The sequence below is a fragment of the Oncorhynchus kisutch genome, linkage group LG15 (assembly GCF_002021735.2).
Source record: "Oncorhynchus kisutch isolate 150728-3 linkage group LG15, Okis_V2, whole genome shotgun sequence".
Classification (NCBI taxonomy): domain Eukaryota; kingdom Metazoa; phylum Chordata; class Actinopteri; order Salmoniformes; family Salmonidae; genus Oncorhynchus; species Oncorhynchus kisutch.
In genome coordinates, this window is record NC_034188.2 from 54,876,745 (window position 1) to 54,901,104 (window position 24,360).

General features: G+C 44.9%; 2 protein-coding genes across 3 annotated transcripts; one reads left to right on the forward strand and one right to left on the reverse strand.

Moving 5' to 3' along the window:
* Positions 1 to 233: 233 nt before the first annotated feature.
* On the reverse strand, positions 234 to 3,045 carry LOC109906054 (uncharacterized). The gene is made up of 5 exons (XM_020503708.2): positions 2,422 to 3,045; positions 1,732 to 2,070; positions 1,349 to 1,552; positions 1,102 to 1,130; positions 234 to 1,004 (listed from the first exon to the last, which is right to left on the reverse strand). The coding sequence occupies exons 1-5, from the start codon at positions 2,468 to 2,470 to the stop codon at positions 900 to 902; spliced, it is 726 nt and encodes a 241-aa protein (XP_020359297.1). The 5' UTR covers positions 2,471 to 3,045; the 3' UTR covers positions 234 to 899.
* Positions 3,046 to 4,162: 1,117 nt separating this feature from the next.
* Positions 4,163 to 23,299, forward strand: LOC109905516 (bleomycin hydrolase). Of its 2 annotated transcripts, none has more exons than XM_020502918.2 (12): positions 4,163 to 4,292; positions 9,270 to 9,467; positions 10,359 to 10,468; positions 10,740 to 10,881; positions 11,672 to 11,760; positions 12,043 to 12,135; positions 18,040 to 18,195; positions 18,415 to 18,573; positions 18,696 to 18,763; positions 19,077 to 19,194; positions 19,715 to 19,787; positions 22,985 to 23,299. In XM_020502918.2, the coding sequence occupies exons 1-12, from the start codon at positions 4,283 to 4,285 to the stop codon at positions 23,134 to 23,136; spliced, it is 1,368 nt and encodes a 455-aa protein (XP_020358507.1). In that variant the 5' UTR covers positions 4,163 to 4,282; the 3' UTR covers positions 23,137 to 23,299. The 2 variants fall into 2 exon arrangements, with proteins under 2 accessions (XP_020358507.1, XP_020358508.1); XM_020502919.2 differs by having other exon boundaries at positions 4,164 to 4,292; positions 19,718 to 19,787.
* Positions 23,300 to 24,360: the final 1,061 nt, after the last annotated feature.

Here is a 24,360-nt window from a genome sequence, read left to right on the forward strand (position 1 = left end):
TGTATATATTTGCCTGATTGAGCTTGCCTGGCTTAATGGACCAATGGAATACTCCAAAAAAACTGCAAACCTCACCCCTCTGCTCCTCCAGGCAGGCTAGAGCAAACACTCAAAGTATTTGAAATATGTCTAATAGTATCTGAACCCAGGTCTGCTTTACATGGAACATTGTTTGGAGGGGGAAACATTTAATACAAGTCGCTCTACTTTGCTTAGCAGTGACAATACTTTGGTATGGAACATCAGTTCTGGTTTGTTTATTAAAACACACGGCAGAGAAAGTCGTTTCCACCAATTGCATAATAATTACAGTGTTAACAAATAAAAGACTGTTGCACACATTATTTAGAACATTGAACATAGATTATATTCTCAGATGATTTTCACATGGCATCACATCATCTAGCTGAGTGCGTGGATAGCAGTCACTGCATGGCACATATAAAATACAGAACGCATCTGAAATCATTCAATCCAGAGCTCTGAAATGTGACCACTTGGTCAAAACAGTCTGTTCCATGCGGAGGTGAATATTGTAGTGAATTCAGGGGATAGCCTGGGTCAGGACTCGAACCCGGGTCCAGCGACTGTCAAGCCAACGCCTAAGCCTTTATGCCAAGAGATCCAACCATTTGACGAGGTCACTACCTACTGGCCACAGACGTCAATTCAACGTCTATTCTGATTCAGAGGGGTTTGGGTTAAATGCAGAAGACACATTTCAGTTGAATGCATTCAGTTGTACAACTGACTAGGTATCCCCCTTTCCCTTTCACTTATTCCACGTTGGTTCCACGTACTTTCATTGAAATTACGTGGAAACAACGTTGATTCAACCAGTGTGTGCTCAGTGTGTAGGAGATGGGTTAAGGTCTCTACAATATAAAAGTCTGACTGAGTCAGGAGAAGCGGAGAGAGGAGTAGACTGTGGGCTGTGCAGCTTCTCGTTGAGGATTAGGATTCGGCTGTTCAAGGCAGCCCTTTGAAAGAGCTGCATAGACCAACTGCAAGAAAACAGACACTCAAGTTAGCCCGAGGAAGAATTCTAGAAAAAGGTAAAGGATAAGGGCATTCAGAAGCCATTATTCAAAGAACACGCACCTCTATCTTTGGTTTAGGCTTGGGTGTGGCTGCAAAGAAAAGATATGAGTCAAAAGCAGAATTAATGCACACCTAATTGGGCACTTCACAAATTAGCATTAGACTTGGCCTTTAAATAAGCAGTAGACACGTTCAACTGTACAATTGGATAGCAAGTTCATGTACAGTGCTGTGGTAGAAATGTGCATGTCAACACACTGCAGCAAGATGTTATGAAATTGTATCGATAAAGAAAGAGATGTCTTACGGGGCTTGTCCTTGCGTGCGCTTCGGGAGCGTGGCGGGGGGTTCGGCGGTGGTATTGGTGGGGGCTGAGACGGGACCTTTGACCTTCTATGGCAAGCCAGACCCAGAACCAAAACCAGGGTGATTACCAGGGTGATTATCAAACAGGTACTTACATACACCGCCACCCTGGAATAGACCTTCCACACGGATGTGGGTGGTGTGGCTACAGAGAAAGGGTACAGCAAAATCAATGATGTCAGAGCACATACCAGTCTACTTGTCATCTCGGAATGTGGAGTGGTTCTTTTCTGTGATTGTTTATTATTTTGGGGGTAAAAAAAATAAATACATACTGTACATTACTTGCATGAAATGTATTAACCATAGAAGGACCATATGTACCTGCAGTAATGTTCACATGTGTCATATGTCCAACACTGGTGTATCCCTCAACCCAGGTGATCTGGCATTGGTACATTCCATAATCTGATTGGTTGACGTTGAGGATGTCCATGAGCAGACGGGTTCTATTGGTTGTCAACGTGACGTTGGAGAGATGATGCCTTGGAGTGGGACTAAAGAGAAGGAACTGTCCCTCTGTTGACAGACCCCATCCTCCTGTCCAGCCATCATCTCCACAATGCTGAACAACACAGGATAGGGAAAGAGTGCCCCCTTTTGGTACGTTAACAGAACCTCTCTTTGCCAAGATAGAAGTCACACACTCCTCTGCATCATGACCTGAGGGAACAAAAGTTGAAAAAAAGTGAACACATAAATATGATACAAACAATTCACTAGACAACAGAGGAGCAGCATCTACAGCAATGAATATCCTAACAGCAATCTACATTTATAGTAATGAGAGAGAACTAATTGAGAGTAGTTATTCCCCATGAACCCTCTCTTGTAGGAAAGCAGATGGTACATCAAATTAGATTAGATTGTTTGATTGATTACTTGTCCTTTCGTTTCTTGAGTGACATCCTAGATAGCTGTTTCAGGTGCTTGTTGGTCATTCTACTTCTGGTTTTAAAACCAAGGTTATATCCACAACTCTCAGGAATCCTAAACATAAGTAGTTGGACTTACCCGGGAGAATGCATAGACAGGTCAATGAGAGAAACAGACAGTTGTACATGTCTTTCTTTCCCTTAGAATAGTATCTTTTTCTTCAGCGTTCCCCTTCCAGTTACTTTCCCCTGTATGAGCTCATGCCGGGTTCCATAGAGCAGCCCCAAGACATGTCCTGGTGCCTCAGGAAGCTGGACCGAACATTATCAGCGCAATAACTACTGTGTTTTTACCAGGCGTATATAAATTGTTCTTCGTTTTTCAATTGTTCTCTCACTTTCTCATGACATTTTTCCCCCTCATTGGGAGTGTACTCTCCGTAATTGCGAAATGGTTTCCACCAGCTGCCTCAGTCGAGTTGGAAGTAAGGAAGGAAGTTCGCACACGCACGCACGCACACATGCACGCACGCACACACACACATGCACGCACACACGCACACACACACACACACACACACACACACACACACACACACACACACACACACACACACACACACACACACACACACACACACACACACACACACACACACACACACACACACACACACACACACACACACACACACTCTCTCTCTCCAACTCCAACTCCAAAAGGCAAATCACATCCTTCCTCAGGCTGAACACTGAAATCTGTGGGCTGGGCACAATTATTAACTCCTTTCATAGAAAATACATTCAGTATTACATTTACTGAAGAATACATTTCCATGGAAACCAAGAAGAGAGTGTGTTGAATGTGTATGTTTTTGATTGTGTCTGTACATTGAATCTAAATTATTTTCTATTTCAAAGGAAGATTGTGTAATGGCATGGACCATGTTGTTAAGTAATTCTCCTTGTTGCTTCTATCCAACCTAGGCTATATTTCGAACCAATTCAGGCCAACCGCAAGGTAGTTCAAACTGTAAAATGAGAGCAACAAAATGAGTTATTACGGAATAATAAGAACGGTATACATACATTCCACAATGATTGTCACATTTAAACTGAATAACTTGGTATAGAGCAACTGTACTGACTCTGATGATCCTCTAATATGAGGTCTCATGTCCTCACCAGTCTCGGGCATAGTTTTTTTTAGGGGCATGTTTTTTAAATTTATTTTTGTATTTCACCTTTATTTAACCAGGTAGGCGAGTTGAGATCAAGTTCTCATTTACAACTGCGAGCTGGCCAAGACAAAGCAAAGCAGTACGACAAAACAACAACACAGAGTTACACATAAACAAACGTACAGTCAATAACACAATAGAACAATCTATGTACAGTGTGTGCAAATGTAGAAGAGTAGGGAAGTAAGGCAATAAATAGGCCATGGAGGCGAAATAATTACAATTTAGCATTAACACTGGAGTGATAGATGTGCAGATGATGACGTGAGATACTGGGGTGCAAAAGAGCAACAGGATAAGTAACAATATGGGGATCAGGTAGTTGGGTGTGCTATTTACAGATTGGCTGTGTACAGGTACAGTGATCGGTAAGCTGTTGAAACTGTTATGCCAAGGGTGTTTATTTCTATTTCAGAGGAACTATTAGTGACAAAACGAATCAGTCCATTCAATTGCCATAGTCTTTTAATATTAATCAAATCCTAAACAGTTCTGACTGAAACTCAATTTAATTTAATTTAATGAATAACTCCTTTAAAATCAGGATTATAAACCTATCAAAATAATACATTCAATTGGTGTATGATGTAACTCCACAGCTATGACAGGCACTGGTGGGACTTGGGGTTACATTGTAACAATTATGTTTCCTGTTTCCGGTCGGAACTCTGATCGGACTGACTGTCGGCGAATGAGAAAAACAAAGAGCCGGTGACTTTTAAAGATATTTAGAAACACTTGCTAACCCTCTTCGTAAACATGGAGACTGGTATGTAGTGTGTTACTTTCTCTTATTTCATTCATTGTCACTTGTATAGCCAGCATGTGAGGTTAATTTGCGTTCCCGGCTAGTGTCTAGCAAGCTAGCTAACGTTAGCCGACTAGCTAGCTAGCCTTATATCACTTTTCAGATAGACCATTAGCTAGCTAAGTTAGGTAACATAGCTTAGCTAACCAGACAGTTGCTTATGTGTATTTTCACTTTGCTAATGACATGACAGATATTGTTAGCTAGCTTGCTAACGTTAGCCGACCAACATCAGCACAGCCACCCAACGTCTTCCCAGCTATCAATGCCAGAAAAGTTTATGGTTACTAGTAACTAGTTAGCTAGATAACGTTCGCTAACTATGTAACGTTAGCCAACTATCGGCTTGACAGCTAACTGTGTTAGCTAGCCAGTCAGTCAGTTAACATAGCAAGCAAGTTGAGGTGCCTTCTTTCTAACCAACTTTTTAGGAGAGCATTATCCAGTGCTAGTCAATAAAGGGGATTTAACCCAAACCCTCTGAATCAGAGAGGTGCGGGGAGCTGCCTTAATTGACGTCCACGTCATCGGCACCTGGGGACCAGTTGTTGCTGGGGCTTAACTGCCTTGCTCAATGGAATAACGGAAGCTTTTCCACCTTACCGGCTCGGGATTTGAACCAGCGACCTTAAGCTCTTAATGGCTAGCCTTCCTGCCTTCCCTTTAATAAAGTGGGAAGCAGTGTTTGTCAACAAGCAGGCAGTGCACGACCAACCCAATACTGATTTGTGCAAAGCTGATGCCCTCCCTGGCACCATTAAACATTAGGCTACCAGATTGGGAAGGATGTTTGACACAATATGACTCCGGGTTTATAGTGATAGACTTTGATCTTATGGTGTGATTTGGTACCTTGTTGATCTCTGAAAGACTTGCACCCAAAGACTAGAAAATATGCTAAGTCAGTCATAAAAGCTATATAACAACTCGTATGTAAAGTTGCAAGTCACGCTAGACACCAGTGTGGCACCTTTCCATACAAAACTAAATTGACACTGACAGTCATTCCCATTCAAGCTTTTCCATTATGTGGAGGCTGCGTTGGAATGGGCTATCAGCCTATCCCTGCGTTTGTATGGCGACACACCCCTCTTGGTTATGTACACTGATTAAATCAGTGTCTTCATAATAGGGTCTCTATTATCCATTTACTGTAGCAAGCTGACAGCAGGAAATTAGGTATGACTTCTCCAACTTGAGTGGTAAAGTTGGAGTATTGAGGCATGTGAGTTTGTCAATCCCTGTAGCAAACAGGGAGGGATCTACCTCAATTTGTCAAAAATAATAACACGTTTTTGTTTTAAAATATTTTCTAATGCACAATGTTTGCTATTCTTTACTATGGTGTGGACTAGTGAATACACCCCAGGAATGGCCAGTATATTTAAACTTTTCTGTCATGGAAAATAGCCTAAAGGACCAGAAGCAATAGGGCTTGAGTCATGCAGTATGCATGATTAAGCAATGGTCTTCTCTGTTTTTAATTGCTGTTCAGTATTTGATGGAATCACACACCAGTATTATTTTGTCAGTGTACCACTACTACAGAGTTCTAGTTTCACATATATAGTACAGTGCCTTCAAAAAGTATTCACACCCCTTGACTTTTTCCACATTTTGTTGTTAGTCTGAATTTAAAGTGGGTTAAATAGATTATTATTTTGTCACTAGCCTACACCAATGTTCCCTACATTTTTAGGCACTGAGCAAATTTCAGGCCTGCTGAGTGCAAACTTGAACATTGTGAAAATCTGGTGCAACTTCCTGCACGTGTTTACTGTGAACACTGAGGCTGTACCTGCTTTAAGTTGCAGTTTTAACTGGGGCCAAGTAGGCTACTGTGGCTATTTGATCATAATGTAGGTCTACCAGAGTGACCTACCATCAGAAACAATGGAGAAAATGCATCCCTAACATTTTATCATGGAAATATAGCAGTGCTATCATTCAGTCTACAGTGGCAGCCAATGTGTGGTGTTCAATGTAGGCCTACATTCCATGAGGCTTTTGAAAAAAAAACATACAGGGCTTGACATTAACGTGTTTATTCAGTTGTCCTTCAGACAAGGAGGTGTTTGATGCAAGAAACTACTTTACAATAATAAATGTAGCATTATTCCCATACCATTATTACAGAGAATCAGGCAAATGATGCTACCTATTGGCTCCTTAGCTTATTCAAGCATATCTCAAAATACAACACTGCCCCTTTAAGACAAAAAAAGCTCTTGACTCACTTTTCAAAGGTGGCTAGAATTGCATGTGTTTTGTGCTCTTGTAGGAAGCAATCACTCCCCCATTGCTGACTAAAAATGATCTATACCTGGGCTAATAACTCACAAACTAGCAAAGGATATGAACAAATGTGCACACGTGGCTACATTTATCTTTCACTTTGATCTCAACAAGCACATCTTCTTATGACAGCTCATGCTGTAAACACAGTCCAGTTCAAAGTGAATGGCACATATCCATATATGGCAATGGTCGATTTCCATATAGTCTTATTGCAGCTCTGATTGGTTATGGCGCACCGGTCTGTGTAGAGAGCGGGCCTGAGTCGTGCCTGTCAATACAATAGAATCCTACTGAGATGTGTTCTGCCTACAACAAAATCTCTTGCATAGTTCATTTTGTTGTTGTATTGAAAGTGGCTAATATTGCATTGATTCAGTAAAGGGAAATGTTCATAATGTTAACTGACAGGGAAAACTCTAGAAAGTTGAGAAGTTCAATTTCGTGCTTCTCTGCGCAGGCTGATATTTATTACAAAGAAGGGAACCTATTGATAGATGGGTAAAAAAAAACAGACATTGAATATCCCTTTTGAGTATGGTGAAGTTATTAATTACACTCTGGGTGTATATCAATACACCCAGTCAATCCAAAGATACAGGTGTCCTTCCCAATTCAGTTGCCGGAGAGGAAGGAAACCATTCAGGGATTTCACCATGAGGCCAATGGTGACTTTTTAAAAGAATTACAGAGTTTTTAATTTAAGCTTTTTTAACCTTTATTTAACTAGGCAAGACCGTTAAGAACAAATTCTTATTTCAACGACAGCCTAGGAACAGTCAGTTAACTGTTCCTAGGCAGAACGTCAGAATGATAGCATTGCTATGTCAGCTCTGGGATTTGAACTTGCAACCTTTTGGTTACTAGTCCAATGCTCTAACCACTAGGCTACCTTGCCACCCCGGTTACTGAGTACCACTCTCCATATTTTCAGGCATATTTTCAGGCATGGTAGTGGTTGCAACATGTTATCTGTATGCTTGTAATTGTTAAGGAGTGGGGAGATTTTCAGGATATAAAATAAATGGAATAGACTTAAGCACAGGCAAAATCCTAGAGGAAAACCAGGTTCAGTCTGCTTTCCACTAGACACTGGGAGATGAATTTCACTTTCAGAATGACAATAACCTAAAACACATGGCCAAATCTACACTGGAGTTGCTTACCAAGAACATAGTAGGGCTTGGTTGACCAAGAGTCGTCTGTTCTTTGGTCAAAATTTTAACACGTGTATTTTTCCATATACTTTATTTATGGGTGATTTATTAAAGCCAGACACATTTAACAGTTAGGCTGTTGATTATAGACAATTCAGTTTGGGTTTGCTTTGCTTAGACAGTTAAGGCAAGGGCTGTTTTCTCGCCTCCTGACTCCGCTGTTGCCTTTTCCGTATTGTTATGCACATGGCAACATGGTCTAGGAAAAGGAGCCGATTCAACAGCTCACTGATGGTTCAGAACCGAGGACAGCGGCCGCTATCCATTGCGGGAGAAAGCACATTTTGTTATAAACTAATATACTTTTTTATTAGTGTTCCACACTTGTTCTTACGTAATATTGCCATGTACAATTTCAGTAGCACATGTCATAGAGTGATGGATTTTGTCATCCCCACGGCCTCCACAATGTTTCAGTCCACTCAGACAGGTGCGAATCAGACAGGTACACTATGATTTTGTTTTTGCTACTGCTCGACTAAAGAAGTCTCGGGCGACCAACGGCTTATCGACCGAATAATTGATCAGTTGACTAAATGGGGTCAGCCCAAACACATTGAATGTTCTCGAGTGGCTGAGTTACAGTTTTGACATCTACTTGAAAATCTAAGACAATCATCTTCAGATCTTGTCAAGCAATGATCAACAACCAATTTGGAAGAAGTTTGAAAACAATTCTGGGCAAATGTTGTACAATCCACGTCTGGAAAGCTCTTAGAGAGTTTCCCAGAAAGACACTAAACTGTAATTGCTGCCTAAGGTGCTTCTACTAAGTATTGACTCAGGGGTGGGAGTACTTATTTCATTTTCAATACGTATGCAAACATTTCTAAAAACATGTTTTTACTTTGTCATCATGATGTATTGTGTGTAGATGGGTGAGGGAAAAACATTTATCTAATCCATTTTGAAATCAGACCGTAACACAACAAAATGTGGAGTAAGTCAAGGGGTATGAGTACTTTCTGAAGGCACTGTATATGGATAATTCCTGTGAACATAGGATGAGAACAGTTTTGTACCACCTTGTCTGGTGTGGAGTGGACGAGGGCGGGGCAAGGCATTATTTGAAAGATCCCTTTGCCACGTTGTTGACAATTCCAACAGTAATACAGTACAACTTTATTAGTCCTGTCCCGCTACAATTAGGAACCCATTGTCTCTTTGCCAGGTCAAACACAAATAACACCCTCCCTATATTATAGCTCTTTACCACTTTGTTTCATCCAGACTGTTTCCATTTCTAATAAACCCTGTCCTAGCCTGGTCCCAGATCTGTTTCTGCTCTGTTGCCAACTCCTTGTCACGCCAAACAATGTCTGGCATGAGAATTCCATTCAGAAGTTGGCAAGAGAGCATAAACCAACCGGTAACCAGGCTAACCCTGTCTCCTTAAGAATTACGACCTCTCGCTTATCCTCCTCAGGTCTGAGTCAGGAGAAGATTGCCTCCTTTGTAAAGCGTTTGCGGGCGGAGCCCAGGTACCTGCTGGCCCAGAATGTGTCCACGTGCATCGACCCGCTGGAGGTGTGTCTGCACAGGCAGACGGTCCAGGACACCGTGCACATATTCCAGCACTCCATCCCCACAGAGGGCAAGCCTATCACCAATCAGAAAAACTCAGGTACACTTACAGATACGGTCAAATATATTTTACAATGGAACAGAATGTTCTGTTTTTTCTTTTCAAACTGGTTGACTGGCTTTTTTTTTTTATACCCTGTAGCCACCTAAATTACAGATGATTTAGTCCAGGCCATTTTTGAGAGAATACTTTTTTTTTTAAAGTCCTTTGCAGCTGTAAATCAAACAAATACACGTATAAACACAACGTTTTTCAATTTCCACATTTTTTTGGTTGAAGACATTGAAATAAAGGGTGCCAATATATTTGACACCCAGCATCTGCATCTACTTCAGAGGCCTGGCCATGTACAAAGACTATACAATAGTGTTAGATGCTGCTTCCATACTAAAATGAACTGAATAGGCCTCGGCACCTGAGCAGACATGTGGCAGTCTATTTCCTACACGGTGTACTATGTTGGACCCAGAGCCCTGTCGGCTCTAGTAAAAATGTTTGATTTATTAGGATCCCCATTAGCCTGACGCCACTATATAGGGTAGTGCACAGGGAATAAGGTGCCATTTGGGACTCAACCGTGGAGTGGGGAGACAGGAGGTCGGCGAAGCATTGTTCTTCCTTTTTTTTTATGGTTGAAGATGGATACATTGTCTCAGAAGTTGATTAGCCTACCTCCCCAACTTTTCTGACTGACAACCCGGCCGTCCCCAAACACACTGCTCTCTCTCATTGCTGCGTTTTTTGTTGTTGTTGATGCATCATTTTATATGGTTTTCTGTAATGACAAAACCACAGAGAGGCCTAACTACGTGTCTATGTATAAGGGATAGGGAGCCATCTGGCAAGCAACCATTGAAGCACACGTATGTCTTAACAGTTGCTCCCATATACACGGTTCCATAGTCATCTGTGCTGATTTGTTTGTTTCAGGGAGATGCTGGATCTTCTCGTGCCTCAACGTCATGCGCCTTCCCTTCATGAAAAAGTTCAACATCGAAGAGTTTGAGTTCAGTCAGTCCTACCTCTTCTTCTGGGACAAGGTAAGACCACATTTGTTCGTCTTATTCAAATCACATGTATTAATTTGGGCAACTTTTAGCAACAGCCACTGGAATATACACAGTGTTTGTTTACATTTCAGCGGTAGGGTGTAAACGGTGTTGGTGTGTATTTCTAGTACTATTAGACTCATCGTCTGCCTTAAACCCCCTTTGTGTGTGGCGCTCTGTACACTGGACAATATTGTACTGATTGGACGTCACCATGACCCCCCCCCCCCCCCATCATTTCCCTTTTCTCCCCACCCTTCAGGTGGAGCGGTGCTACTACTTCCTGCAGGCCTGTGTGGAGACAGCCCAGAGGAAGGAGCCTGTGGATGGCAGACTGGTCCAGTTCCTGCTCTCCAATCCCACCAACGACGGCGGCCAGTGGGATATGCTGGTCAACCTCATTGGTCAGTTCACACCTGTTGTTTTCCGATCGGGGGAGTGTTGCTGCAACACTTGCATTATGCTATGTCATTATGGCAGTTCCAGTATAAATGTTGCTTATTTTCTGCAGTAAAACAGCCACTGCCGAGTAGTTACAGTCTAGTTATACTGTGAGTCCTGAATGGCACATTATTCCCTATATCAGGTACTACGTCTGACCAGGGGTCATACATAGGGAATAGGGTGCCATTTAGGACTCACGGTATAACTAGACTGTAACTTTTATAAATTTATACTGGAACTGTCTAGATTCTGTTTCAGGTGAGTTACTAATGTTATAGTTGCTGTGTAATTCTCTGTAATTAGACGTTCTATGTAACTGTGTAATTCTCTGTAATTAGACATTCTATGTAACTGTGTAATTCTCTGTAATTAGACATTCTATGTAATTGCATGCTATATGTGCCACTTTACGTAATGTGCTTGCTCTTCCACTGTTTTAATGAGTCAGGTTTGTGGCTCAGATCAAGTCTGTGTCCCAACTAGCATCATCTTCCCTATATAGTGCATTACTTTTGACCAGAGCCAATGGGCAAAGCTTTAACGTTGTGGTCCTCTGTGGCTCAGTTGGTAGAGCATGGCGCTTGGAACTCCAGGGTCGTGGGTGCGATTCCCGCTGGGGCCTCCCATATGTAAAATGTATATACGCATGACTGTAAGTCGCTTTTGGATAAAAACGTCTGCTAAATTGTGTGTGTGTGTGTGTGTGTGTATATATTTATCTATTTATTATTATCTTTCCCTGAACATCAGAAAAGTACGGAGTTATCCCAAAGAAATGCTTCCCAGAGTCTCACAGCTCCGAGGCCTCACGGAGAATGAATGACATCCTCAATCACAAGGTAGGTTTACTCACATTTTTACAACATTCTGATTCATAAAGATGTCTTGTGTGGTAATACAACACCGAAACCAAGTCCTCCTGTTTCATACCAAGACAGTGCGAGAATATACACTCTACTGAAACACCACGGAAAGAGCGCGGAATCCACCTTTTATTTAGGTGTCGTCTGTTTTCTTATAGAAGACCCAGATAACTAACCCTAACCCGACATGCACCGCAATGTCACGAGGTAATGAAGTTCGCTGTGCAGTATGTCATGCCAATGTTCCCTGGCTTTCAGCTGAGAGAGTACTGTCTAAGACTGCGGAACATGGTGTCCAGTGATTCCACTAAAGCCGAGCTGTCTGACGCCATGGACACCATGATTGAGGAGGTAAGCGCATGTTAGGGAAAGAGACACACACACACACTGTTTTCCTCAGTACTTCAATAATGTTGTAGGACTGCATCATTTTCTCCAGGGGGGGCTGTGTAACAGCACATAGATCTGTGCTCCATCCAGGGAGGAAATAGGTCACATGCTGTAACACGCCTGTATGTATTTAACACGGCAGGTACTGGGTAGGCAAGGACAATAACCATTACAGCTCCAGTTATTATTAGGCCATATTTGATTTCAGATTAGATTTTGGCCATTCAATTCAAATCAAATCTTGGCCATTAAAGTCTATCTGTCGCCTGTTGTAGCAGCACACCGAGGGCTACTGTTTGATTCAAAAGGTGTGTGTGTGTGTGTGTGTGTGTAAAAAGTACACTACCCAATCTAATACCGTTGACTTGATATTGTATTGACTTTCAGCACACCACTGATTCCTCGATCAAGTCTAAAGTGGGACTGTCAGACAGTTGGGTCGGCCCTCCTCTGTTCAGATTGATATCTAGGCCTGATAGTTACATACCACCGCTGTTGGAATTGGTTGTAGCTATATTTCCCCTAATTAGTTTTCTACCTCCAATCAGGATGACATAAGAAGGCTTAGAAATGGAACCGCTATAAATGTCCAAATAGCGATGACTGTTTCTTTTGTTAAACTGCTTTATCAGTAGTAATGAATTAGGACTATAATCACAAGCCCCTCCCAGCGCTGGATAACATTGCGTAACCCAACTCTTACACAGTTAGCAACAATGGCTGTAGTGATAGGGTCTGTATTGTTAATAATCCACTGGTGACGGCCTGTGATTCTATACTTCTGGCAGCAAAGAGAGAGAGTGTGTGTGTGTGTGTGTCCACGTGCACTCACACACGCCTCACGGACCTGGTGGCAGAATGTTCCGTAAACAAGATCTTTATCACAACGCTCCTGACATTAAATGGCGTAAGGCAATTTCACTGTGAGAGGAAGTCATAATGTCTCAACATTCCCAGCACCACTTAAGACAGAGGAGCGTGTGTGCGAGCGTGTGTGTGTGTGTGCGAGCGTGTGGCCAGTCAGTCAATATCACACAGCCAAAGAGAGAACATTACATAAAGGATGTAGCTTTTGTGTGGAGTGGTTTTGTTTGGATGCCCTACGCTAGCTACAGTCTGCTAGCTACAGTCCGCTAGCTACAGTCTGATAGCTACAGTCCGCTAGCTACAGTCTGATAGCTACAGTCCGCTAGCTACAGTCCGCTAGCTACAGTCTGCTAGCTACAGTCCGCTAGCTACAGTCCGCTAGCTACAGTCCGCTAGCTACAGTCCGCTAGCTACAGTCCGCTAGCTACAGTACGCTAGCTACAGTCCACTAGCTACAGTCCGTTCTGATTGTGCAACACTTCCAGCTCTCCATCGTTGCAGTTCTTCTATGACCAAGAGATGTTTTTTTTTTTGTTAAAGTGTTTGTCCACCTGGTAGTAGTTTGTTTAGTGTAACGCAGCTCTGACAGCCAGGGGGAGTGTGAGGAGGGAGAGAAAGGGGGATGTTGACCCGGGAGGGTGAGGGGTAACCAGTGCCTCTCCTCTCGTCCCGTGGGCGTCCGTACAGAGGAGGGTGCGTTGACTGCGCTTCCGGGCTTCTATTTATGCTTGGCATCTTTTGCGACAAGTGAAACATCACTGTTGTGCCGTGATTTTGATTAGCTACTAGCTAGCGAGCCAACAAATTAGCCATAATTAATTAGGCTGGAATACACTCTGTCGGCTGTGATCAGTTAGTCGGGTCCTTTTTCATTAATTAACGTCTCTGTGTGCTCGTCACTCAGCACGTTGTGTTGACACAGTAGGCTTGCGTCCCAAATAGCTCCCTATTCCCTTCATAGTGCACTATTTAGGGAAGAGGGTGACATTTGGGACGCAGCTCGGGTCATTTAAAACATGTCATGTTCAATTACAGAGTATTGCAGTCCTTTTCGGAGTGTTGCATGTGCCTTCTATAGAACTGTCACACATTGCAGTGTGCTGGGTTCATAAGACTGCACACACAAACCATGTAAACACAAGTATGAGAGGTTGTGGGTTTTTGTGTGTTGGTGTGTACTTGCACATGTGTGTGTTTCTATGTATGCTTAGAAGTGGTGCGTGTGTATATTCAGAAGTGGCGTGTGTCTGTGGTTACATTTAAGGTTTGTGTGTGTGTGTGTGTGTGTGTTCAAAGCCCCCAGACCCGGCCCTCATTAAGCCAGGGGATGTCAGGCCTACTTTAGGTGGGGAGGGTCTGAGATTGTGCACGCTCCCTGTGTGATGGTGGGCTGGAGACCATCACTCTCTCCCATCCAGGCTCCACATGACAGGCCTGAGAACCAGAGAGGCTGCAATACCATGCTACACGCCAGCTTCAAAGACCCGTGGCCTCCCTTTTAATGTCCTGTTCTCTGCAGAAGCACAGTCACAGGTGTGCAGGAGTGCAGGAGAGCACAACACAGGGAGACGGTTACAAGTTCACACACACGTACACATGTAAACCACCTCCGACTGCTAGCACACGACCACACGTACTTTGTTACACACACGTTCCTCACATCCTCTGCTCATTCGGTCCGGTACATGTGGCACTGCGTCATGCAGACGGAATCGTAAACAGTCCTATGCTGCTTCTACTGTATAGAACGTGGCTATCTGGGCGTCGGACATTCTGAATAGAAATTCTCCTTCAGGCACATGTGACTGTGTTCAATTTGAGTGCTGTGTTTGTAGATTGTAAGGAGTAATTGATTGGACAGTGAGTTGAGTGACATGATACATTTTAGAGTGGCTATGTACATCCCAAATGGGAACCTATTCCCTATGTAGTGCACTACTGTTGATCAGGACAGAGGGCTCTGGTCAGAAGTAGTGCACTATAAAGGGAATAGGTTCCCATTTGGGACGTAGCCAAGTGTGTTGGCTCAGCGTTGGCTGAAGCAGCAGGTCGCTGTGGGTGGGTTTGTTATTGTGTGGGCTCGTTTGCCAGCGCTGAAAAGCTGCCTGCCACACTTCATAAACTCATATTTCTTAATTTAACAACATTGTTACAATCTGTAATGACCCCATGTGTTTTCTGTTTACAAGGCCAGAAAGTCTCAATCAACCCCAGTCCGATTCTTCTACCCCAGCTGCTCTCTCGAACGGGTCACTTGCATTACAGTTTCATCTAGGCTCTGTGTCCCAGGGATTTGACTCGAAAGCAGCCGGCCCGTAGTCACAAAGCGTGCGTGAGTTGGAGAGCTGATCCAGGATCTTTTTATTCATTGTGATTCGGAAGGAAAAAAACTGATCTTAGATCAGCACTCCTGCTCTGAGACGCTTTGTGTGAGTACTGGCCTTGGCAGGTTCCGCCCTTCACAGTTACCAGCACAAGGTGTTTTAGTGTGGCGTGCTGTTGTTTTGTTTGTTTATTTCTCTCCTAACGAGCTGATTTCCCTCTGTTTGGGCAACGGGAGGTAAATCAACAAGCAAACAGGCATGCGTGAGCCGAGGAGGAAAGGATGGAGCGAGTGTGTTGCTTTAGCATTGATGCTAACTGGCTGTCGTGCTGCAGGTGCTCCAGTGTTTACTGCCAAGCATGCAAACACATGCTACGTAGGTACGCTCAAAGGCTAGCATGATCCGCTGAGACACGCAGCCTCGCCGGATGCCTCGCCGGCCATTTACAGGCCTTATTACCCACACCTGGGCTTCATCCATGTCACATGACACAAGAATATGATCTGCGTTGTCCCACAGACTGCTGGGGGGGGGGGGTGCTGGCTGTGGATCTAGAAGATCTTCCAACATCTATTAATTGCTGAGACTGTTCAAATTAAATGGGTTTGCAGGGCTTTTCTGTAGATTATAAGTACAGGGTCTTGTTCATTAGGCACCAAACGGATAAAAACGGGCAGGGCAAACCCGCAGCAACCAGTCCCTGACAGACTGCAGGCGTGGGATTCTTTCTGTTGTGTTTTGCGTTCAGTCACCAGCTCCGCCCACCCACTGAAGCAGTGTTTTGGAGTGGGAGGGAGAGGACCTACGTAGTGTACGTCAGAAGATATACTGACAGTGACACAGACATTAAAAAGAAGGCAAGCAGTCTCTAAATAATCTGGTCTAACATGGTCCAGCAGTCGTAAATCGCCCCTCTCCCCCTTCCATCCTAAACGCAGTGTGTCTGTCCTCAGTGGAAGGGCCAGGGTAGGGTGGCAGGAAGGGAGGGTGGGCCGTCTGCTCCCCACACATGGCCCTATTGGCCTCTGCTTGTCCATGCTGATGGATGGCTCTCTGTGTCCTGAGAGGGAGAGAGCCAACAGGATTGGTTGGATGTCTGTAAGAGATTCGGTAGCCTAGTAATGAGGAGGACTGTACTAGTGCTGAGAAATGAACCGTGGGTGAACACCGTGAAGGAATACAATGGAAAATGTCCACTCATAATCAACATTTTAGCGGGTACAGGACAGAAGAGACAGTACCCAGAGTCTTGGCGGTAGTGCTATATACATGATTCTAATGGAGACGTGCCCAGCCCACCCAGTGTCTCGTGCTCATCTTCGCCTGTCCGTTTTGGAGGCAGGTGATTCAATATTGACTCACTGAGGGCTGTGCTGCTGCAGCCTGCTGACGTCAGTGGGGCTCTGTCTCATTGTTTTGTGAAGAGCCTCCTTTCACCGGGTCTACATGGGTGCTCTGTTGTGTTTGGACGGGCAGGTGCGTTTATTTAACCTGGCGAGGAGGAGACTGGGATGTGAGGTGGGACAGGGGCCGAGGGCACGGGGTGAAGGGGCCTGTTTGTGTGTTCGGGGCATCTGGGGTCCGTGCCGGTTAAATTCAGGGCAGGGATGGGCACCGCTGGCATTTAGTCTGCGCCGTGGGGCAATGGGACAGTGAAAACAAACCTGGAGTCTTCAAGGCTCAGCTTCAAGGCTGTCTTGTCTGTGTGTTGGGAAAGGTGAGGGTCTGGGAATGTGACCTGGTGTGCTGTCTTGTTGAAAATATTTGTATTTATTTAACCTTTATTTAACCAGTTGAGTCAGTCAAATATCACATTCTTAATTTACAACAAGGGCCTGTGTGGGAATAGTTGACTACGATCACCCTGAACACAGGAATGCTATTAGTAGTTAATGTAGTTGACACAGTGGAAAAGTGCAGCAGCAACGGCCCCTGAGTGTCTCTGCTTTGGTGAAGAGCTCCGGGGCCAAAAATAATTCCCCAGCTCTATTTTCAACCCTATGAGGAGTTTAATTTGTCTGGACTTTTTTTGTTGCTGAAAATAAATGAAAATAGTGGGAGTCAATGGGAAGTCCTTGTAAATATGTAGAAGTGCGTGTCTGTGTGTATTGTGTATGTGTGCTCGTATACTCGCGGTCGGACTTCCTACGTGCCAGTTTGTGAGTTAGCGTGCTATTTTTAAGCCTGTTTGTGATCGGCAGCCGGCCGCAGCATTATCAAAGACAGAAAATGCAGGGGGTTCTCAGACCACCAGAACACCCGGTTAGATAATAGACATAGGATGGCAAGGCCTCCTTAGAGGGACATTCCTGAGATTTGCTGTATCAGTTTAAGGAAGGCTTATTCTGAGAACCCTGTCAAAACAGACTGATGGAGGCCAGAGGTACACCAGGGGAACACAGTCAGAAGCCACAACGACAGGAAGAACGAGCCCTATAGCCAGGCAGAGTAAGAGGGAATGGGCTTTGGCAGGGCGGATATCCTCCTCACACTACTGTTAAGCTCTTTTTGGTCCCAGAGTTCGAGTTTTACAATGGTGCTTTTCGAGACTATGTGAGGGATATCAATGTGCTGTCGGTGTCTTATAGTGGTAATGTATGACTAACCTAAGTAATTTTTTTACAAATCGGGTCTGTTTTTCAGTTTTTCTTTCGTGTGCGTGTGCTGCGTACAGGTCTTCCGGGTGGCGAGTGTGTGTCTGGGCAGCCCTCCTGACTCCGTTTGTTGGGAATACAGAGACAAGGACAAGAACTTCCACCGCATGGGCCCCCTGTCCCCTCAGCAGTTCTACAAGGAGCTGGTCAAGCCCCTCTACAACATCCAGGACAAGGTCAACTTTATTGATTGATTTGAATCAAATATCAATATAGGCTTTGTGTCATGCAGACCGGAGTTGATCATAATTCATTATTCCGACTCAGGAAAAACACGGCGCCCCGTTTGTCTCTATTAGACCAGGAACAGCAACCTCTCTATGATCATACCCTCTCTCCCTGTGGTACTTGATGAGCTGAGTCTGACCCCTGGTCTCGCTCCCCCGCCACCACAGGTCTGTCTGGTGAATGACCCGCGGCCTCAGAACCCCTATGAGAAGCTGTATAGCGTTGAGTTCCTGGGCAACATGGTGGGAGGACGCAACACTCTGTACAACAACCAGCCCATCCAGCTACTCAAAAAGGCCGCCGCGGACTCCATCAAAGAGGGAGAGGTACTGTGTGGGGGGGTGTGTGTGTGTGAACGTGTCCGGGAAGTTAGACGAAGGCTGTGTTTGAGAACTGAGTAGGTATGCAGGGAGACTGCCTGTAATGTCTGTTTCTCTCTCACTCGTAGGCTGTGTGGTTTGGTTGTGACGTGGGCAAGCATTTCCATGGCAAACTGGGCATCAATGACATGAATGTGTGAGTATTATGAGAGAGAAGCATACTGCCCTACCCAGCAAAAAAGGAAGTAACTGCTCATTTGTCATTTTTGCTACGGTAAATACATGCCTAATTATGTGGACAAATCCTGCCTCGTATTGTGTTTTTGAGAAAATGGGAGTCATATTAGCAGTAACTGCACTAGGTTACTATGAAACCAAGGTAAATAGAAGTTACTGCCTTTTTGCTTGGTAGGGCAGTATAATTGTAGCAACATCCTATGTATAAGTCACTATCAATCAGATGTGTGTGTGATCTCATCCTGTCTCTCCCCGTGTTCCCCGTCTCTCAGGTTCAACCATGAGTTGGTGTTCGGGGTGTCTGTAAAGAACCTGTCCAAGGCAGAGAGGCTGATCTTCGGAGACTCCCTCATGACACACGCCATGATCCTCACCGCTGTCACCGACAAGGTAGCACGCACACACACTACACATGCACCGCATTTGAGTGTTTCCCAGTGACTCTGCACCAAAGGCATCCAGTGTGTGTTTACAGTCGTATGAATCGGTTGCAGGATTTAAAATGGCTGTAAATCCCCCCCCCGTAAGTGACCCCAGCTGTCTCCTCCTTCCCCTCAGAACAGCTGGACAGTATTTGGGCCCTAGGCTACACAGCATAGGAGTTACCAGTCCTGCCCTGCACCCCACTGGGGATCCTGCACTCTTCTCTTAGTGATGAACATATTGTATAATCTGCTGTATATATCATCATGTACCATGTACTCCATGAATGACAGGCGTAAAGCAGAAGACAGACTTGTTTGGACTTGTTCTCCATTTGTTTGGTGCATCCCGCCTCCTTATCGGGTAGTACAAAATTGTACACCTTTTGATTTCTCTCTTCTGTCTCTCTCCCTCTCTCTCTTCATCCCTCTCTCTCTCTCTCTCTTCATCCCTCTCTCTTTCTCTCTCTCTTCATCCCTCTCTCTAGCAGGAGGAAAAGGATGGAGGTTATGAGAAGTGGAGGGTGGAGAACTCCTGGGGGGACGACCGTGGGAATAAAGGTGAGAGCGCTGAGTCGGCCAGAGGTCAGAGGAGGAGAGGGCCCGTTCTCACGCAGCCTTGTGACGCCTCTCGCAACACGAGAGCCCCTCTAGGTCCGCCTGAGCCGAGCTATGTGAAATCCCAGACCCCTCGTCTCTTTTCCCTCTCTCACACCACAGGGCTTAGTGTACAATCACAGGGACAGTTGAATTTCCTGTCAGGTCGATTGAATTTGAAGTAGGATTAGGGGAAAAATGCTCCCTCCCCACCCGCCTGGCATTGTTATGAATTTATAATTGACTTCTGGTGTGCAGGGCTGGTTTTGGTTTGGGGTTAGTTTTACGGCATCCTCTCATGTCTGGCCCCCTACCGTAGCTTTGTCTGTTAAGGCTATGAACCCAGGAGGGAGAGAAAGCACATCAACGGGGCTGTTTCCCCTACTCAGACAACGGCCCTTTGTCCCTCTCACAACACAGCAGTGCGCCATTTTGTTTAAACCTCCAGACTTCCTCTGTGTGGAAGACTCCGACACTGTCAAACCGCAGGCATGGGTTCAGATAGTATTTTTCTTCCATCAAGCGCCGCTAAAACATTTGAAAGGAAACAAATACTGAACCCACCTTACTTGGGACTGCATGGCTTTTTAATCAAAATATGTAATTATCCCCCCCCCCCCCCCGTCTCTCTCTCCCTCCTCCCCCACTCTCTCTTCTCTGTCTCCATCCCTCTACATTCCAGTGCAGATTATTCGGGTTTCTGTTATGTAGTAACAACATTCGGGTCAACGACTTCATGTTATCTGCATATTGAGACTATAAAAAAGTCCTACCACCAAAGCCTCTTCAAATCAACTGTATTTCACGCATATCCCATTCCATAAACATCCACGCAGATGGGCGAAAGCCTTCATATCCGCTCTCGTTTCCCTCGGATGTATTAATAAAGTTATTGAAAACAAACGGTATGGAGGGCGGCGGTGGAGAGCACTGTTTGTTTGACAGCTGGAGACTGGGGGGAGGGGGGGGGGGGGCTTGTCAACGCCACGACGGACGGAGAAAATGTGTGTTTGTAAGGTTTCGAGGGTTAACATCCCTCCATTTGCCTGTAATATTTTGTTTCCCTCAAGAGGATCCTGCCTAATTAGGTTAACACTGTGGTGCCTGGTACAAACTGCCCAACCCCTTCAAACACCAGGGCTTTTCTCAAGATAGTGCACTCGAAGGCCATCATAATCTATCTGTATTTTTACACGGTATTATACAAATATGGGAAATGTGGGCCAATCTGACTTGATATTCCCTTGTGACAGATTGTTTATAGGCTAGAGGATGCCTCTGGGATTCTGCACCACTCCTTTTACAACTACTTTGGTATAGTGAGAAACAACATTTGTCCTGGCTATTGCGATCCCCTTGTTAACATACTCTTTCTATCTGCTATTACAATCTGCTATTACATGTGGGATGGTGATGTCATCGCAGATAGGTTTTGGAAAATAATTGTCTCATTCTCGCGAACTAAGGAGACGATGGAAACGGCCTGTGTTGTTGACGACATTTCAGCTGTACTGTTCTATCTTAGGCAGGACAGCTCATCTGAGTTAAACTCCATCCACAGCTCTCCCTGTAAGACGGCGTAGGACACATCTGCAGTCCCCAGTAAGACAAATAATGACGCTATACGAAACCACCACCCGACACACACACACACACACACACACACACACACACACACACACACACGTCTTTCCTGGAAAGGAAGAAGACTCAGATTGAACACACAGAATCAGGGGTGTTGTTTTGAGCTCAGGCACGTTTATACGTGGTTCTCGTGACGTCATCGACAACTCAACTTTTCAGCGGGGGAGTGATGCGCTCTGAATACTCTGCCTGGGTCCAGAGATTAGAGGAAAGTCAAACAATAGTCACAACCTGGTCTAGTGCCCAGCTCTGACCGTTACACAGTCCTGCATGACCACAGGACTATGTTCATTAGGCACCAAACGGAAGAAAACAGTCTGAAACAGGGAGGGACTGCCTGGACTTGTCCAATAAGAAAAGTTTGTGTTTTCTGCTCCGTGCCAAAATGAACCTGCCCGTGCCTGCTCAAATACCAAGTCTTCTCCTATCGCCATTTGGACAGATTGGATCTGTTCCTGTCTGTCTGTACTCTGGGTTGTTAGTTTGTTCAGACAGGCCTATTGCCCTTGTAGATAAATTAGAACAATGTATGAGGAATGCCTTTTGTCATTAAAAATCCTGCTCTCGCTGGTCTAATCTCTTCATATCAAGTGTTTAATATGCAGTTCTTTATGATTTGATGTACTCTCTGCCACCCTTTCTGTGCGAGAGAGGCCATGGCCTGTGTGTGTACGTGTTCTCAGGGCCAAGGTTTGTGATTAGGATCATGTATACTGAAGGTTGTGTTTCTGGGCTTGTTATGAAAATGTATTAGAGCAGGAGGAAGTGGCATTCGAGACATTCTTTAGTCAGTTTTTTTGAGGGGGAGCAGGATAAAGTGGCCTAATGCTGTGTTAATTAATAAAAGGATGTGTGTGGGACAGTCCCTCCCTTGTAATCTGGAGATTTATCGGGCTGGGGTGTGCGAGTTGACAACTGAAGTGTGGGACAGACTTGGGTTCAAATACTATTCGAAATCATTTCAAATACTTTTAGCTTGGCTTACCTGGTGCAATGGAACCAATATAAATGTCCCAAAAGTGCAAACCCAGCCCACCTAGCACTCCATGCAGGCTAAAGCAAACCAGTCCTAGCCATGCATTTGAAAGATTTCAAATCATATTTGAACCCAGGTGTTGTGTGGAACAGACAGACAGGGTGGGGTGGTCCAGGGTGGGGGTCCATCCTTCCCTCCTCCTCTCCCTGTGGAACAATAGGCCGGAGTTCAGGGGTGCTGACGGACGCCCCTCTTATCAGAACTCACACTTCAGAACACTCGCACTCATTGCTTTCAGTGTTGGGCAGTCCACTGAAGTACAGAGTGAGTCACTGGTGTAAGCTGTTAGCTAATGGATTTCAGACTGCCTGGTCTTAGAGACGGGTGTTAATCAAGACTAATGATTATTAAAAATAAACTCCAGCAGCTCATAGGTGATCTTGACGCTCCACTGATTGAATGGATCTTATCCCAACATTATCAATACACCTTCATCAGGTCTTTAACTTTATACTTTAACCCAATGTATCTGTGTGTGCAGGTTACCTAATCATGACCGACGAGTGGTTCTCTGAATACGTGTACGAAGTGGTCGTGGACAAGAAGTACCTGGCCGCCGAGGTGCTGGAAGTAATGCAGAAGGAGCCCATCGTCCTTCCTGCCTGGGACCCAATGGGAGCCTTGGCCTTGTAACTATGGAAACAGAGGGTGCCACCCCATCTCACCCGCCTGGTCTCAACCCTGGTCTGTTTGACTCCGCCCCATCTCTCTGGTTTTACTCCTCCATTGACTTCCACCCACCACAGCCTGTTCTCTAGACAAATAATAAAAGTTTGTTTTTTTTACTGGAAAAACACGTCTTCTTTCTGCCATTTTGTTTTGTCCATGTCCTCTTGTACTTCTCTCAGGCACCAGGGGAGTTTATTGCAATTCAGTAGTTTTTTTGTCCCCTCTGGCTTCTTAAATGTTCTGCGGGATGTAGAAAGCTCTGGGGTTGTTTAGAGGTTGTTATGGTCTGTATGTACCATCTCTTTGTTAGGGCTGGTTGAGGGTCACATCCTACGTAAGTAGTCCATCCCAGTCTTTCACCAGGAGACAGACACACACACACACATCCACACCATCAGTCCTAGCTGTATGATTGAGGCCCAGCGTAATGCCGTCCCTTCCTCTCTGCTAGCTTCCCTAGGTCAGAGGTCAACCTAGAGCGGTGAAGTGTGTGAGTTAGGCAGGGGTATCAGGAAGAAGCGTACCAGTCACCAATCCGGAGAGTTATCGTTCACTGACAGCCCCTCTCTAAGAAAGGGACGTGCCGGTTCAGCACATCAGCGTCCAGGGCAGCATAATAGCACATCTATGACAGGTTCAGTCAGAGTTCAGTGGTGGTGATCAGACTAGTATGTTTTGGTGAGTAAGCAGTAGGGGAATCTCAACTCACACACGCTCAGTTGATGTGGATAGAGACATCGATGATTACGCACAAGCTCCCCCTATGAACTCGCCGTCTACCCTGCTTTACTGTGAGCTCTGCCTGGAATGAGGGATGACAGACAGGCTGGCTGGAGCTCGAAGGTAAGGTGTCTGGAAGGGTCAGCTCAGTCCCCTGGAACCCAGGCCGTGTGAAGCCTAGCACAGCCCTCCACTCCGACCCCACTATAAAATCATTACAAGTTCCAGAGATCTCCTGAAACGACATGCGGGAACGGCCTGTAATTGAGTTTCCAAGAACCCCTGAATTCCAACCCCCCTGAAGTCTCACTTTTCACCAGGTCTCCTCTGTTGGCACATAAAACTTGTTATTGATAATCCCCATTGGACGACTCATTTTCTATGCTTTGTTAGTTTGGCCCACTGTTATCTGCAGCATCCATCTTGATGCTTTGTCATAGCTATGAATGTTCCGGTGCAGGTTTCTCC

What these genes read in the sequence shown, in the direction of transcription:
- LOC109906054 (XM_020503708.2), bottom strand. Translation starts at nt 2,470, where the DNA reads ATGTACAACTGTCTGTTTCTCTCATTGACCTGTCTATGCATTCTCCCG. An exon ending in CTGTCTATGCATTCTCCCGG is followed by an intron (nt 2,071 to 2,421) that starts GTAAGTCCAACT and finishes TTGTTCCCTCAG; the next exon opens with GTCATGATGCAGAGGAGTGT. An exon ending in AGCCTAAACCAAAGATAGAG is followed by an intron (nt 1,005 to 1,101) that starts GTGCGTGTTCTT and finishes GTTTTCTTGCAG; the next exon opens with TTGGTCTATGCAGCTCTTTC.
- LOC109905516 (XM_020502918.2), top strand. An exon ending in CACCAATCAGAAAAACTCAG is followed by an intron (nt 9,468 to 10,358) that starts GTACACTTACAG and finishes TGTTTGTTTCAG; the next exon opens with GGAGATGCTGGATCTTCTCG. An exon ending in GGCATCAATGACATGAATGT is followed by an intron (nt 18,764 to 19,076) that starts GTGAGTATTATG and finishes CCCGTCTCTCAG; the next exon opens with GTTCAACCATGAGTTGGTGT.